Source organism: Triturus cristatus, chromosome 2_2 (genome assembly GCF_964204655.1).
Source record: "Triturus cristatus chromosome 2_2, aTriCri1.1, whole genome shotgun sequence".
In the NCBI taxonomy this organism is placed as follows: Eukaryota; Metazoa; Chordata; class Amphibia; order Caudata; family Salamandridae; genus Triturus; species Triturus cristatus.
In genome coordinates this window covers 74,595,487-74,609,055 of record NC_140582.1, presented here as the reverse complement: position 1 = coordinate 74,609,055, position 13,569 = coordinate 74,595,487, and the positions used below count along the sequence as shown (strand labels likewise).

The window sequence follows — 13,569 nt, the reverse complement described above, 5'->3', positions numbered from 1 at the left end:
TTCATCTACCTCTTTGCCAAACAGTTCTTCTCCAATGAATGGCCTAATAATGATGGAGGTTTGAACTTCCTACTTAAAACCTGAGATTCTGAGCCAGGAATGTTTTCTCAGGATTGTTCCTGTACGCATCGGCCCACTAGCAGTATCTGCTGCATCCAAAGCTAACTTCAGACAGGTGTTTGCCACGTTTTTCCCCTCCTGGACAATAGATCTTGACCTCTTCTTGTCCTCCTCAGCGAGTTTGTTCTAAATCTCCTCTATTTCATCCCACTGTTGGTGGCCATATCTATTTAGTAGGGCATTTGAGTTAGCAATACGCCATTGTGTTGCTGCCTCCTTTTCCATCCTTCTCCCCACCATATCCATCCTCTTACTTTCTTTTTCTGGTGGAGGCCCGGTGTTGGAGACTGCATTTGCTCTCCTCCTGGCTGTGGTAACAATATTTGAGTCAGGTACTGTACTTCCCTGAATATATTTAGGGTCCTTTGAGGAGAGTTTGTACTTTCTCCACTGTGGGGATTACCCCCTTGAGGCTGGTTCCTTGAAGGCTTCTTTGCCTTGATCCAGAATACTAGCAGCATAGGAAGGTATTGTGTTCCTTTTGTAGCTGGTGCACAAGAAACATGTGTCCCCTTTGTCTTCCTCTAAGGGTACACCAAATTGATTTGCTGCCCTTTTTACAATGTCATTATAGAAAGCTATGTCATCTGGAGGTAAAGCTTTTGAAAGGTAACGGCAAATTTCCTCTTCTGGGCTCTCGGTGTCGAGGTCATTCCACGTATCCTCAAAAGTTTCGGAGTTTTCCTCTTCTTCAGCTATGTCTCTGTATTCCTCAGATTCTTCGCCTCGAGGTTCAGGGGTTGTATGGAAGTCGAAGATACCTTCTTCTACTCCCTCGGCGTCTTCTGCCTCTTCTGCGTCAACGTTATCTAGTTCGGCAGCCAGTGTCTTTGGGATTTGAAAATCCTTCAGTGAGGCATCAAAGTTCTTTTGAAGGAGCGTTGCCATTTCCTCCTCGAGTCTTTTACTTTTGACCGAGATTTTCCCTCCTCGATAATCTTCAGTTGGGTTCCTTTAATCACGGCTGACCCTCGATCTCCTTCTTGCTCGGCGTCGGGGCTGCCTTGTGCGCATTATGTTCGTGGCCCTTCGGCTCCAATGGATCTTTATGGTGTCTTACCTTCTCCGTCTTCTTTTTCGGATCCCTTGCCTTCTTCTCGTCGTGGATTTTTTCGGAGTCTCCTTGTAGGATCTCAACGTCCGATCCCTCGTGCGTCGACTCCGGTGGTGCTCCATGTTCTTCCTCATCGTTAGAGAAACCCAGGTCTCTCAGGGAAGTTTTCTTTGTTGTCTGCGACATTGTGGCATAGTTGACCTGTCTTTGATATCAGCGTGTCCTCAGCATCTTCGTCAGGCTTCACAGTCCTTGTCCTGATGATCTTCTGGCAGGCAAAGGTTGCAAACGTCGTGTGGGTCACGATAAGCGTACTTGTGGTGTCACTTGGGGCAGAACTTGAAGGGGGTATTCTCCATGACCCCTACCTCGCCATTTGTGGACCGGAGTGGTCCTCTGGTGTTAAACCGAAGCTTTGCTCCTGCCTCCGGTTAAGACGTTGATGATCGATGATATTTCTCGGCAATCTTCTTCTTTTTAGAAGTTTTTTGGGGAAAAATCCTAACTTTCTTCGGAGCTTCCCGTCTTGCTTCCAGACCCAACGGCAGAAAAAAGAATCTGAATATGCCCACCATGCACGTCGACCTCCAGGATGCCGTCTGACATCACACAGGGGACGTACCTGGCACCAAATGGTGGTTGACAGCGACCAAAACAAGAGGGGGAAAAAACCAAAAACAAATTCCGGACCCAACCATTAGATGGCGGAAAAATGCACAGCATGTGAATCCAGAAAAGGATTCACGCTGCAAAACATTTTTCCCTTCCCTCCATTAGCAGACACAATCCATTAAAAAAAAACACAACACATGTACCCCTTTCCGAGTACGGTATGGTGCATTTTGAAAGACATTACTATAGTATGCATTTTGCATTTAAGCGCTGGTACCTTCTTGCTATGAATTCAAAGAATTCTGAGTAAGGCCGAAGCCTGATTGAGTTTCTGAGCTTTAACAATGGTAGTATATTTGTGGTTCTACTGAGGTTATAACAGGTGTGTGTTTTTTTGAAGAATGTTTTTATTTAGTTATATTCAAATGATACTACAAGACTACCAGCTGTACAAAGCATGATATAAATTCAAAGCTTGTCAACGTCCCACACACAAAACCTGTGACCCTTTTTCTCAATCCTCGTTAAGTACATTAATAGTAGGATCGTAAGCAATGTTCCCCTCTTCCCCATTTTCCATGTCATAATGTGATCTCAATCTCCCTCACACCTTCGCAAATGTGTGAGGCAACTTGTACACCATCCTTTCTACCACCATACAGAACTCGATGCCAGACAACCAACTGGTGTGTTTTATTATTCAATAGGTTGAAATGTTATGGAGTTTAGTAGGTATGGCTTGACTATTGCCAGGCAATCTGATAAGTGTATTAACAAGAGTTAGTAGTGGTGACGGAGAGGCATGATATTTATTTACTGCCCTATCCAGACTCTGTTGAGTGGGAGTAAGGAGGCCTCTTTAAAATGTTCTATTGTTTGTGTGGATTGGTGTATGATGGAGTAGTAAGCACAGTGATACCCAAATATATGGCATGGATGTTCTGTGATAGACGTGTAGCGGGTTTTCTGTCTAGTGCAATGTACTGAATGTTTTTATGTGTAGTTTCCAAGTGGTACATGCTGTTGTTATGTGATTCATATTTGTAAAGTGCCAATTATCAATATTATAGCTTAGTAGAACATTCTCTAACTAGGTGCCCCTTTGTGTGTATCTGAGAAGGTTATTATTGTTAGTGGAATAGTCATCATTTAATAGTGTTGTGACCTTACATATTCCAAGCTTTGGGCCATACTATAATCCCACCAGCTTTCCTGGGTATCAATTTCATCCCAGTTACATACGAATACTGCAGAGTGTAGTAATACCTGAAGAAAAAACCCAATAGGAATTCTAGTTAAGGAGGTGAGAATGAAATACAACATGTATTATAGAAAAATTGTGAAAAGTTATGTTCCTCCCCAAATCACCACAGGGCTTGTAGTGAGGCTGTGCTATGTTGGATGTTTTATATATTCTAACTTGTTCTGTTAGTGTAATTTTTTAGTGGATTGGATGTTTTGAACATGTTAGAATCCAAGTCTATGGCATATCTGCTCAGTGTTGTATGCATCTGCAGTATTTATGCAGCAAAATCAAAATTATTTAAATTGTCAGAACCTATCTTTCCATATGTTTCATTAAATGAATGATGCTCATGACAGAGGCTTTCCCTCTGCAATCTAGAAAAAACAAACTCAAAGCATATACATAACTCCAGCAGTATATACAGCACTGTCACACAGGGATTTTTCTAGACACAACCAAGGGCGCAGAGGTGTGAAAGAAGCTTTTCCTTGGGGATGTTAACATGAGCAAGTCATGGAATTCACGAACTAAATTCAACTGCATCCCTTTCATACAGGTTCACAATTTAAAAGTCTCAGAATATTATTATGCTTCAAAGAGAACTACACAGATGCATGGCTTGATTCAGATTTACCACGGACTACCCTACATTTCAATAACCTTTTGCTCACCTTTGCTGCGATGATTATTAATTCCTGATCCTTCTGACCTAGGCCAATCTCGCCCGTGCAACTCTTCATGTTGAATTTGAAGGAAAACATCTGAGCGAATGGCAGGATAACAGTCTGTGAAGGGAACATAAAAGGATTATGCAATATATTGCGCTTTACTTCTTACGAGTAACACATATCAATACAGAATTTGATAATAGGCTCTGCAGAGTTAATATAATACACAGGATCTTTTAGAGCATGGTGTCTTAAGCCATTACTCGAAGCAGCCCCAATGATCCTTCAATAAACAGAATTGGATGCTACCTCCATATTCAACTTTACACCGTAGTCATGATATAAATAATGTATTTGACCCACTGAGGCCTTTCCCCATTGGCTGGATAAACTTTAGCAAGGGTAAGGTCTACACCAAAGCTTCTAGGCAACAGTACATACCCGAGGGGTGTTCACTGAGACCTGTTCTTGGGTTTGTTTCTTGTTCATCCCATGCGTTGACCTCTTCATTGTTATTAACCCAGCCGGAAGGGTTAGGATCGTCAACATGGCAACCTGTCAGTGAAATGACATAATTGCACAATATATTAGTGTTTTGGGTGCAATGTGTTTAATTTGCTCTCTTTTACATTGGCTTGCTTAATTCAAAGCGCCTCAAAAATAAGAGGTTATAAATCAGTATTGAGGAAAAACTGCGCTCACTGCAAAAATGGGGATTAGCTGCCTGTGTGTAAGACAACTTAAACTGCAACACATTAGGATGCTAAATATGAACTTTTAAAAGAAATACATTCAATGGTATGTCTGTGACACAGATGGCTTAAATTATCAACCAACCAGGTGCCTTCCATCTGCAGATTATATAAATAAAACTTTGAGCTATATTTAAAATTTGGCAAACTGGTTCTCACTCAAAAATGTGAAGGGTGCCTGTTTGACGATCACTAAAATGCAATTGTAATATGGCGGGCTTGACACCTGCCATGTTTTTGACAGAGTACCACGTTTGCCAAACTCTAACTAATGCCCTTTGTCTCCCTCAGGAAATCCATAAAGTACCACTGACAGAGGTGGCTGATGAATTTACCATGCTTTTACATGGTCTGTGATTCTGATTGATACAGTCCCAATGTTTGTTCTATCTGTTGTATGTTCTTTTATTTGTGGGATGGTTTACTGTGCACTAAAACCTCTCTGTAAGTACTCTAAATAAAAAAAGTAACTTAAAAAATAAAGTGGGCAAGACAACGGAATGGCAGGAGTACTGAACAGAGGAAAGACATAGCCTTGGAAAAGGGTGTAGCCTAGGAGAAACGACTGCTGGGGGTTCTGGGTCTTGAAACTAGATCACCAGAAAACTGCTGGTTGAAATGGGAGGTGTAGAGGTCTACTTCTGAAGGCCCAGGAGGAACCTGGCTCTAACAGTGTGCCTTGCTACCCAGCAGATCCAAAGGTCTATTTCTTGGATTGCCACATCCCAGATTGTTGATCCGGCAACTTGAGGCAGTTGATTTGGGAGGAGGGGAGGGCAATTTTCATTGCCATTAGTGCTATGTCTGTTTTATCCGCTGTACTCGTATTTTCGAGAAATTTTAAAATGTTCCAAATTCTCCACGGAAACATTGTAAATAAAACTAAAATACAGGCGTACAAAGGTTACTTTGCAGTTGTAAAGCTGTTATTCACAAACTCACAGGGTTTGCAACCACAAAATACATTTCAATAATATGCTAAACCCATTTCAAGAATCAGAACAGTTCTTTCTTACTTCAAAAAGGGTGTTTGCCACTCTTTCTGAATCATAAAAGGCAGGGTGTGTGAAAGGGCCTCCCAATATTAGTTGGGAGTCGCAAAAGTAATGTATTAATGGTTCGTGAGCTCAATTGAGGTTGCAAACTATTGATCAGTTACTGACACAGAGCTGGGGTGGTGACTGGTTTGCAAAGAGGAAGCTATTCATTTTGACCTACAAGAGCTCTACCCATGGGAATCGTGGCGAGTGGGCAGGGCTCCAGAGGATCACAGCACGCTCATCCCTGAAGTCTTTTCAAATAAACATTTTTTTAACCATGTTATTTTTAATGATTTTCAGAACTGTGAAGCATTACAGATGCTCACTTGCCACATGAACATAATTCCTGTTTTCTCTTCATTCTACCTAACAGATCCGCAACTCCCCCCCCCCCCCCCCCCCCCAAATTAACAGTATTTCTGCCTAGAGTATATTCAATGTCTATATCCCCTTCAAATTTGCTTCCCGGTAGGTATAAGCCCATTTCTGTAATAAACACAAATACAATACGCTATTTAGTTTCTTAGAAAGGAGTCAGATACTTCTTCTCAGTTTTAATACATAAGAGGTTCACAGCAAGTAATCTTGGGACATAAGATAGGGCTGGTAGTTTTTCTGGTAGGTAAGTAATCAGTTGAGCCCACACTACTTTCAAAATGTTCGTCATGGTCATGTAGGTCTCCTGAACATTTTTCGATTGCCATGATGTGAATAATGTTATATAGCAGCTTGTAACAGGAGGGGCATCTTTCTTTATCCATAAAGAAGCTAACAAGACTTTCGCCACCTACAAGCAATCATTCTGTCCACCTTAGTTTGGTGCTCTAGCTAGTTAGCCCGCAAGCTTAGTATTACAAAATCGACCTTGCATGGTAGTGGGTACCCAAGTGTTTTCATGGCTACAAAGACTTCTTCCCAATAGGGTTTGATATGTGTGACATGGATCTCATTCCGCGTCACAGACCCTTCAGAAGTGTGCTCTAATTTGCGGGTGCATTTTATTACTTTTTAAGGCGTGGAAGTGCCAGCTAAATATCTCTTTTTAGTGCCCCTTCTCTGCCAGTTATATAGATATACCACTATTGACCTTCTGTGAATTCTCTTCCTTTTATTCGTTGCCAATAGGACCTTAGGGTGACTGGATTTTTAGATATCTTATCTACCAATATGCTTTAAAGTGTAGTTATTGTCCATCTAGTGCCCTGTAAATTTCTCTGAAGAAAATGTGGTAATTTGGTTGCCTGTCACAGGTGTGTCTCCCACTTTTAAGGTGGTTCCGGTCGGTGTGCTGAGGTCAGGATTTTGTGGATGGTCTGCTTTAGCTTTCCATACCAGGTTCCAAACTGCCCTGCCAGTGGTAGTGCGGTCCATATGTGTTCAGATTTTATCAGTCTAAGAGACCATCCCATTAAGCCCTTCAATTGTACAGCTTTGTAGTATGAACTAAAGTCCAGAAGTGCTAGTCCACCCTCTATTTTAAGATTTACACAAAGTTCTATCTGCGAGCCTGGCCGTAATCCCATGTCATATAACTGTAGGGTTGAGGACTTAAGTAACAAACTCTTTATGGAAAATTATAGGTAGGGCTTGGGCCTATTTGAGGGCATGTGGTAGCAAATGTATTTCAACAGAATTAATCCTATCTATCCATGATGAAGTGATGTCCACCTACAGAAATTGTCGTACAATGATGTAAGCCACTTAGGGCTATTCGCTTTATAGTGATCAGCTGGTTTTGGTGAAACGTGTATCTCCAAATATTTGATTACATGTGATACCCAACGGTATGAGAATTGGGCTTTCCTTTCTTCCAGCTCATCTGGTGGTAGTGTTAGGCTGAGCACTCGTTTAGTTGAGTTTATATACTGGGGAAGGAGCCTTTTGGATTTACTACTGTCAGCACAACATCATTGGCAACTAACATTACCTTAGGTGAGTCTCGCCTAAAGTCTATTTCCTGAATTCCCTGGCACACCCTAACTTTTGCTGCAAAAGGTTCTTTGATCAATGAGAACAGTAAGGTGGTCAGCGGGCAGCCTTGTCGTCTTACCCCTGCACAGGTTAAAGGAAGATGATACTCTGCCATTTATCCCTAACCTTGATGTAGGGTTATGGTAGCTAGCCAAGACCTTCAAAATAAATGTGGACCCAAAACAATTCAACATTGATACAAACAAGATGTGGTATAGGGTTCTTGATTGGCATCGATAAGTTAAAGTGCAGTGTTAGGGGTCAGAGGAGATCTCCTCCTTGCCTGCGTAGCACAGAGGCTTTTTCCCCTCTGTCCCTGTCTGGTGAAAAGAAATTACTTTAGGGAATTCTCGTGCGTTGCAAAGAAAAGGAATGATCAGGTCTTGCTCCAGGCAACATGGACAATGCAAATCGTAATTTCAAGTGTGGTAGGCTCTTGCCCTGATTCACTCAGATCTTGGCTCCACCCTTGCTGTCTATCCTTCTTAATCACAGTTGGACCCTTTGGGTGTCTGTTTTACTACGATTTCTGAGTCTCAAACACATAATTATTTACCTCCTTGCTAACAGTTTCATTGTTTGTCTCTAGCCTGTCATCTTTCCTTCCTCCCACTCTTCCAATTTCCAAGAGTCCAGTCTGAAATTCTGGGCTTTACACTCTTCTACTAGGCCAAATTAGTTTGCCTTGGGCAATCTACCTAAGCAATATTGGAAAGATGTGATTAGAAGAACCAAAATGTTCAACAGCTGAAGTTGGTGAGTTTTATGCTATGTGCTTATTTTATAAAACCCAACATTGCCATACATGGTTTTCTGGGGCTAAAAGTTCAGCACACCAGTTTTCAAGAACATGTGAGAGACGCAGCCCCCTTCTGAGTTTGATCGGGTGGCTGGCACTGCTACATACCTTCTGAACCCATCCACTTCTTTGGTCTTTCTTTTTTTAGAAATGCATGTCATAAAATTACTTGGACAGCTGAACGCTGTTGTTGAGCTGGTATGTACCACAGGAATCAGGCTACCAGTAAAGACAGGATGCATTAGGGCAGCACTTTTAGACAATACCAAGAGTGTTTCAGCTAACTCTTTTATGCACTGCAAGCCAATGAAACAAAGCAAATATGGCAGTGATATGGGCTTGCCTTCCTTTGTCTGATTAAAACTGCTGCTATGTTCTAAAAGTACTGCAGATGTGTCAGCAGTTTGTGTGTCAGTTCCAATGTACATATAACATTACACAAGTCCAACTGTGACAGAAGGACAAGAGAGGTTACCAACCATTTGCCTCACTTGCAGGTAGCACCTTCCTGAGTGAAGGTGGTAATGGCAGACTATTATCTGTGCAGATCTGATCAAGTTACAATTGATTCATGAATGTATGGACTATAATGTAAACTTTTAAAAGTTTATTCAAATCTCAGGTATGGGCTGAGGACATAGAATCCACATATGCTGATTCTATGAAGCCATCATCTAATACTATTGCAATGACAAAAGGCATTTATTGCCCCATTTTATTAGCAAATTCAGCACAGAGATCACATTCCAGACACAGCTAAACTACAGCATAGACCTGACAGTCAGCAGTGAATGGGGCCAAAATCAGCATCCACCAAACACCGGTTTATGTTGGATGAGGGTACCAGAGACCACTGAAAGCACAATATGGGACTAATAAAAGAGTTACAGATTTTGGGCACATCATTTGGTCCTTACTAGACTGGATATGAGCGAGACTGAATAAAGGTTATATTTGTAGTAGCTTTGAAGGACAAATGGACATTATGTACATTTCACAGAAACAACTATGCCCCGGTAAATAAATGGGTTAAAACGACCAATTATTTTAATATTTATATTTTGGTAAAAGGGTTTTGTAAAAGACAAAAAAAATTTAACGTATGACCGCTTTCCTTGTATTCACTCCAAGAGAGCATCTTCACTATGGAACTAATGCAAAGATGGTTTCTTCTTGTACACTGAACCCACAGATGGTGGGGACATGTAGGCAAGTCAGGGAAAGCACTGTTACTTTCCCTCACTAGTATTAGACAGGCAACAAATCTTCAGTCTACTTCGAAAACCAGAAAAGAACAAAAGTAAGAGAAATTATTATTATTATAAAATCTGTTTGTTCCTCCCAATCAAGCATAGAAGTAACAATTTCTCTTACGCACAGATGCCATTTTGATTTGAATTCTTCTTTTGATCTGTAATTGACTGACATAATCCTTGACTTTTTATTTGTTCCCACTTGCATCACTATTTACCTGGATTTCAAGCTTACAACAAAGGTCCTGTATTTTGATTACAAACACAATGACCTGATATCTTTTAACATTTTATTAAGGAACCATTTGAAATGGTGGGCCACTTCCAGACCTGGCACAGCAAGCACACACATCTAGTGCTTTTCCTTCGGTTCGCTCAGCTTGGACTTTCTTTCCAATACATACTTCACTTAGTATTGAAGTTGGAGAATAAAACGATTAAAGCTATTTTTATTTGGCTTCAAGGGATGAGCAGATTTACCGAGGCAGTTTTGTGTATTAAAAAAAATGTTCCTAGATGAATTTCAAGTGCTTTAGGCAGTTTTGAAAAATTCATACATAGGATTATAATTCAGAAAATACTGTGCCAGTTAGGCCAAGGGTCAGAAAAATAATAGCAATAATGATGGCTGCATTTACAAAGGTAATAGGTAAACTATGCTAGCAAGTTATTTTAGAACCCATCGAACAATTGGCAGCATTTGGTTTAGTTATAAAACTTTGAGATCCAACATATTTTCACAAGAGTATGAGAATCTGTCACCTCTGCAAAAGATTGATAAAAGTTGGTAAATAATGCAAATGCTTTCAATATGCCTAACTGGTCCTCTTAGCACCAGGTGAATTCACACTCAAATCCAAGCACCCAACATTATTACATTGAACAATTTGTACAGATCTAATCACTGGATATTTGATAACTTCTGCTGTCTCCTACTGAGCTTCCCCAGTGTCTGATCATGGGTTTCTAACATGCACAAGAGTACATTTGCATCACCTTTCTCTCCTGCCCTTCTAAATCCTTTTATCATTTGTATCACGTCCACATTTTCCTAGACTTTATGTACATTTCAGCCCTGCTATAATATTTTCTCTATTTTTTTGTTAGTGCTATATCTAATGTTTGACTCAGTAATGCTATTGTCCATTCAATGCTGTTCAAAGATTTCACTGGATGGAGACTGCACTGTATAAGACAATTCTTAAGAAAATAAGTAAACTTTTGTTTAGGCAACAGAATTGAAATTCTAACACGCACTTAGTAGAAGCTGCATTTCATTTTTTTTCCCTTTAAACAAACAGTTTCTCACCAGAACTCCTTCACTGTTATTGGTTGGCCAAGGACCTGATGATTTGGGAGAAACAGTTAACCAAAATGCTTCAGATATTGAAAATATTCTTAGTTTTTCATAGAGAATTTATCATTTGTTCCTCGCTTTTAATATATTGTTGCCCTCTTCATCAGAATTTACCTCTGGGCATGCCTCAGTATAAATGAACTGAGAAATCTGTAGGGGTTTCCCGACCTATAGCCAAACTGCAAAATTTTCATCATCCACCAAAAAGGTATCTACTGTAGGCAGAGCTACTAGAATTCTGTGACAATAGTGAGCCAATTTATGTGGCAGGTTTGACAACATTTCGTTATTTTGCCATTTTAACTCCTATTAATACTGTCTGGGCAAAGCTGTACTTTATTAATACAAGTTTTACACCTAAATAAATCAATGAGCAAGCGAAAGGCCAACAGTTAGCCTTTACAGAGGAAGTGCTATTGCGCTGAACCAATTTTCGCATTTTTTAGGTCGAACCCAGGTGTGCATGCGCTGCCTCTCAACATGCCGTATTTCGTCTGGGGGCTTACAGCCCGCCTCCAGTTTCTGATTGGCTTTTATCAGTGTCCTTTAAAAAACGTTGCTTTTAATTGGATAATGGTTCCTGCTTGTCCCATCTTTTTTCTCAATTGTTGACTCCCATGGATCGCCCCCAGGACGAGTCCTCTTCTATTTGTGCTATTGTATGTCCTGTCTTTGTAATGTTTTTTTTAGGTCTCGCTGAGTCAGCGCGCATGCACTGCTCGGAGAGACTTTAGTAAGGGCTATAAAAAATGCTGCCGCCGGCTACAGCTTGCAGTGCACGGGCGCGCGCTTCAGCAGAGGCGCCATAAGGCGTGATTACTGCTGTGCGTGCACCACTCGCGCACATGCACTGCAAGCTGTGGCCGGCGGTAGCATTTTTAGCTTGCTAATCGCGGCACCGGTGCTTTACTTTTAACATTAAAAGTAAAGCGCCGGTGCCGCGATTATAGCAAAAGTAGAGAAATAGAAACAAACATCTATTTCTTTACTTTAGCTATAATCGTGGTACCCGCGCTTTACTTTTAATGTTAAAAGAAAAGCGCCGGTGCCGCGATTATAGCAAAAGTAAAGAAATAGAAACAAAAATCTATTTCTTTACTTTTGCTATAATCGCGGCACCCGCGCTTTACTTTTAATGTTAAAAGTAAAGCACTGGTGCCGCGATTAGAAAGAAAACAAGCATTGGCATAGCCAATAGGTCTCGTCTTTGGGACCTTATAAGTGTTTAGCCATGCAACAGTTGCATAACTAAAAACTTATAAGGTCCCAAAAGCGAGACCTATTGGCTATGCCAATGCTTGTTTACATTGACACCGAGTACTTCCAGCTCAGCACGCAGCGATGCTGCGCTTTACCTTTGAGTATGGCGGCCGCGCCTTTCTTTTGTTCTGCATGGCGCGGCTCGCCCACCTTTATTTTTATTAATTTTGAAGAGACTTTATCACTCAGCGCTGCACCAGTTTCAAGAGCCCCAAACTTTATCTACTCGTTTTTGCAGTATTGTCACTCTTCAGCACACTGTGAAACCTCTGCATCATTCCACATTACTGTCCTGCCCATGTGCTGGTGTGTTTACGCGCCCCGCATTGCTCTCTTGCGTGTTTCTGTTTAGATTTTTAAAATAGAAGGCAAACTCGGTCTAAGTGCCTGTGCCTGGGAGTGTTTTACATGAGCACCAGAAGCAGAAAGAGATTAAGTGATGTGCCTGGAACCTGAGAATGTGGAGTTGACGCCAGAACTCAAACGAGGTCCTCCTGTTCTAGTGTCTGCAGTCCTGACTGCAAGGCCATATGCTCTTTCTCCATCTCTTACCGTATTCCTAATTTCGTCTGTGTTCTTCTACTCACCCTCACCCTCACAGTTGCCTCAACCAGTCCTCGGAGCCTCTTTCCAGTTGATTTTCATTCGCTAACAATTTGTTGCGAGAACCATTCATCTTTTACTGTGAGAAATGTTAGCTTTAGGTTGAAGTTGGCCTTCATTATTAACGCCGGATCAGCAGACGAAGATTGCTCTGCTGGCAAATAATCAATCTTTATTTGTTGTACAATGACTTTGCTTTACCCTCTGGCATATGTAAACATTCAAGTTTAAATGTTGAGAAAAACATTTTCTTTTCTTTTTAACTTTGCCACAAAATCCAGGGGATGCTTGTTTGATCTTTGTGGCATTCAATTAACAACTTAGTTGATATGAAGATGTCTATTGCGCCCTTCAGCTTTCTCTTGGGCGAGTTTTGTTTTGACATCCGATTTTGTAGTTAGTTGGGCGCGTTTATTTACGTAGTGCCAAAAGCCGGCCGTACAAATGCAGAGAGGCGCTAAGTGGTCTCTAAATTCATCTAGGTCAAAATCTGACTAGACTTTCACAATCCTCTCACATGCAAAGAGTGTGCTCCTGAAAAACTGTTGTGGTCTAGTGCAGTTTGCCATAGCAAAGACCACTGACTCAGACTCATTGTCAGTGAAATTGCTCTCCCTCCCTCGCAGCTCCACCATTAAGTGAGGCCTTCCCCCAGCCCCTGCACTCTCAAGTGTTGGTGTTCAAGGCCCTCCTCCATCCGCAGGTTTCACCTGCGCCTCATCCCTGGTGGTCCAGTGGGCCTCTGTCTCCATTCTCTCGCTCCGCTTTTTCTCTTTTTTTCCCTCACTTCTATCTCCCCCTTCACTCTCCTTCTGGGTCTTTCCTCCATTTTCT

The 13,569-nt window shown here is 41.3% G+C and overlaps 1 protein-coding gene across 3 annotated transcripts in view; it reads right to left on the bottom strand.

Annotated features, from left to right (window-relative positions):
• The window catches only part of LOC146861877 (uncharacterized), a 200,000-nt gene that overhangs the window by 83,180 nt on the left and 103,251 nt on the right, over positions 1-13,569 (bottom strand). For all 3 annotated transcript variants that reach the window (XM_085641048.1, XM_085641047.1, XM_085641049.1), the window contains exons 4-5: positions 4,142-4,255; positions 3,704-3,817 (exon numbers count right to left, since the gene is read on the bottom strand). In XM_085641048.1, the coding sequence (XP_085497174.1) occupies positions 3,704-3,817; positions 4,142-4,255 (228 nt within the window). The remainder of the gene's footprint in view (positions 1-3,703; positions 3,818-4,141; positions 4,256-13,569) is intronic.